The 2554-nt window shown below is 52.2% G+C and overlaps 2 protein-coding genes across 4 annotated transcripts in view; both read left to right on the top strand.

The window, feature by feature from the left end:
- RBM34 (RNA binding motif protein 34) overlaps window positions 1–1302 on the top strand; it is an 8449-nt gene extending 7147 nt beyond the window's left edge. Inside the window, exons 9-10 of the mRNA XM_027901335.1 lie at window positions 83–201; window positions 935–1302. Coding sequence (XP_027757136.1) covers window positions 83–201; window positions 935–1246 — 431 coding nt within the window. The 3' untranslated portion in view covers window positions 1247–1302. The remainder of the gene's footprint in view (window positions 1–82; window positions 202–934) is intronic.
- An 848-nt stretch (window positions 1303–2150) lies between these two features.
- The window catches only part of TOMM20 (translocase of outer mitochondrial membrane 20), a 51157-nt gene continuing 50753 nt past the window's right edge, over window positions 2151–2554 (top strand). For all 3 annotated transcript variants that reach the window (XR_003573202.1, XR_003573203.1, XM_027901334.1), the window contains exon 1: window positions 2151–2347. Coding sequence is in view for 1 of the 3 variants with exons in the window: in XM_027901334.1 (XP_027757135.1) it covers window positions 2224–2347 (124 nt within the window). In the remaining 2 variants the exon portion in view is untranslated. The remainder of the gene's footprint in view (window positions 2348–2554) is intronic.

Below are 2554 nucleotides of genomic sequence, written 5' to 3'. Positions count from 1 at the left end.
GAAATATTATTGGGGTTTGGGCCAGGCTTTAAAGCTGTGTGTGTTGCCAAAGAGAGATCCGTTCCCTTGTGCTTGCCTGCAGACATCCTCGACGATGCCGTGCGAGAACACTTCCAGGTCTGCGGAGATGTCGTGGGAGTGCGAGTTGTGAGAGACAGAAAGACTGGCCTGGGAAAAGGCTTTGGATATATTCTCTTCGAGGTATGTGTGTGCGGCCTGCTCCAGCACACTGGGAATTCTTCAAAATCTGAATTGGAGTCTGCTTTTATAGCATTTTTTTTACCTTTTTAGTAACTTTTGGGGGTTTGTATATACTTGTATGATGTTAAATGGTAGCGTTGTTGTGTATGTTAAAAGCAGCTTGGAAGACCAGTTCTGTGGAAGCAGATACAAAACAAACTATTTCAGATGTTGTACAAGTAAAAGTTGTAAAACAGGGTGAAAGAAGTGAGTTTAAGGGAAAGTCTTAAGGGAGGGACAGATGAGTTTGTTTGGTATAACTGCAATGTTCTCCTATTTCTCATGTATCCAAATGGGAATGGAATTCTTTCCTTCAACTGGTTTGCTTACTGACTCTCCACTTCTGATTCAATACATCTTGCTTTCTCATAGTCTCCCAGCCTCATCTTCCTTAGTTTATTTCCTGCAGCTCAGTACCTCTTTCCCCCCAATTTCTCCTTCGTCTCTCTGCCCTTGACTTTCGTGTCTCATTTAAGCTGTTCTGTAGCCCACTGTCAGGTCTCTGTGCCTCAGTGTGTGGGCTGCATGGGCGTGCTGGTGTTCCTGAGCAGAGATCTTGTGTCATTCACTAGAGCAGTTTGTGTACTCTTCATTGTAAAATCCTGCTTACAAATTTTAAACAAAGGTAACTATTAATTTGAAAGCAATGAATTGGAATTAATGCTGCTTTTGAACTCTGTGTCTGTTTTTGTAGAACACAGATGCTGTACATCTTGCTCTGAAACTCAACAACTCTGTTCTGATGGGAAGAAAGATACGAGTGCAACGCACAGGAGACAAGAGGAAAGCACCACAGAAAATTCCAGACCGGTCTCATGCTTCCAAGGCCACAGCTGATACCACAACAAAAAAGAAGAGCTACTCTAATGATTCTTTTGTTGGTGAAAAAGCAACCCCGTTGAAGAAGAACATTAAACCAAAAAGACTAAAAACTATTCCTAGAAAAAAAGCTGGAAAAAACAAACAGAATTTTGATAAGAATCGAGCAGATAAAAATGCTAATTAGTGTCACAAAGATTGATGTATGTAAGAGTGTTTTGTCATAAATTTTGTTTGGTAATACAGCTGTAGTTGTTCTTGGTGTTTGCTCTGGGGCATTTGGCTTCTCCCCACAGGCAGCGTGAAGTGTTGCACGATTTTATTCTGCGTTTCAGGAATCCACCTCCAGCTGAGGTCTCTTGCCGCAGAGGTTAACTATGAACTATTTCTTTTGGAGTTGTGTAGGATTACCCAAAAATGACTGCAGGAAAAGTGACTCACAGCAGACTCGGGTGTGATGAAATGGTAATCGTTACCAAGATGCACTTGTTGGTTTGGGTGTTGGGTTGTTGTCCACAGAAGGGCAGTGCAGCTGGTGGAGGGTCTGGAGTGCACGGCCTATGAGGAGCGCCTGGGGAAGCTGGGGGTGTTCATCCTGGAGAGGAGGCGGCTCGGGGTAGACCTCATGACTCTCCACAACTACCTAAAGGTGGGGATCAAGGTAACAAGTGATGGGATGAGCTGTTCCAGGGGAGGTTTAGGCTGGACATCGTGGCGGGGGGGGGAAATCTCTTCACAGAAAGGGTGATCAGACATTGGAATGGGCTGCCCGGGGAGGCAGGTGGCAGTGGATTCTCCGTCCCTGGCGGTGTTTAAGGACAGGCCAGCCGTGGCACTGGTGCTATGGTGTGTTTGACAGGGTGGTGTTGGCCATGGGCTGTACTGGCAGACCCCGAGGTCTCTGTCACCCCTGACTGTCACCCGTCGCCATTCCCGCCCTCCGCCGTGCCGGCCCTCAGCGCCGCCGCCGAGGCCACGCCCCTCCGCGCGCGTGCACCGCCCCTCACCGCGCTCCGCGCATGCGGTCTGCTGCCCCTCGCAGGCACCGCTCTCGGTGCCCCCGTGCCGCCGCCGCGTGATGACGTGAGCGGAAGCGCGTCGGGGTCCTTTCCGCGGAGCGCTCGGGCCAAGGTGGCTGCGGCGCGGGCCGGGCCGGGGGGCGCCATGATGGTGGGCAGGACCGGCGCCATCGCCGCGGGGCTCTGCGGGGCGCTCTTCATCGGCTACTGCATCTACTTCGACCGCAAGAGGCGAAGCGACCCCAACTTCAAGAACCGGCTGCGGGAGCGTGAGTGTCCCGGGACGACCCCTCCCCTCCCTTCCCGTCCCGTCCGCTCTCCCCTCGGTGTCCCCCCTGCTCGGCCGCCCGCCTCGCGCGAGGGCCGCTCGTGGCGCCGCCGCCCTCGGTGCTTGTGGGGCCTCCTGTCCCTGCACCGAAGCGAGGGGCCGGGGCACAGAGTCGGTGTCACCGCCAAGGTTGATAGAGAGACCCTCA

The sequence above is a fragment of the Empidonax traillii genome, unplaced genomic scaffold (genome assembly GCF_003031625.1).
Source record: "Empidonax traillii isolate 1590-97213 ecotype Southwest subspecies unplaced genomic scaffold, ASM303162v1 scaffold773:size403244, whole genome shotgun sequence".
NCBI classification, from domain to species: Eukaryota; Metazoa; Chordata; class Aves; order Passeriformes; family Tyrannidae; genus Empidonax; species Empidonax traillii.
Note: the sequence above shows the minus strand (reverse complement) of the source record. Positions and strands in the feature narration are given on the sequence as shown.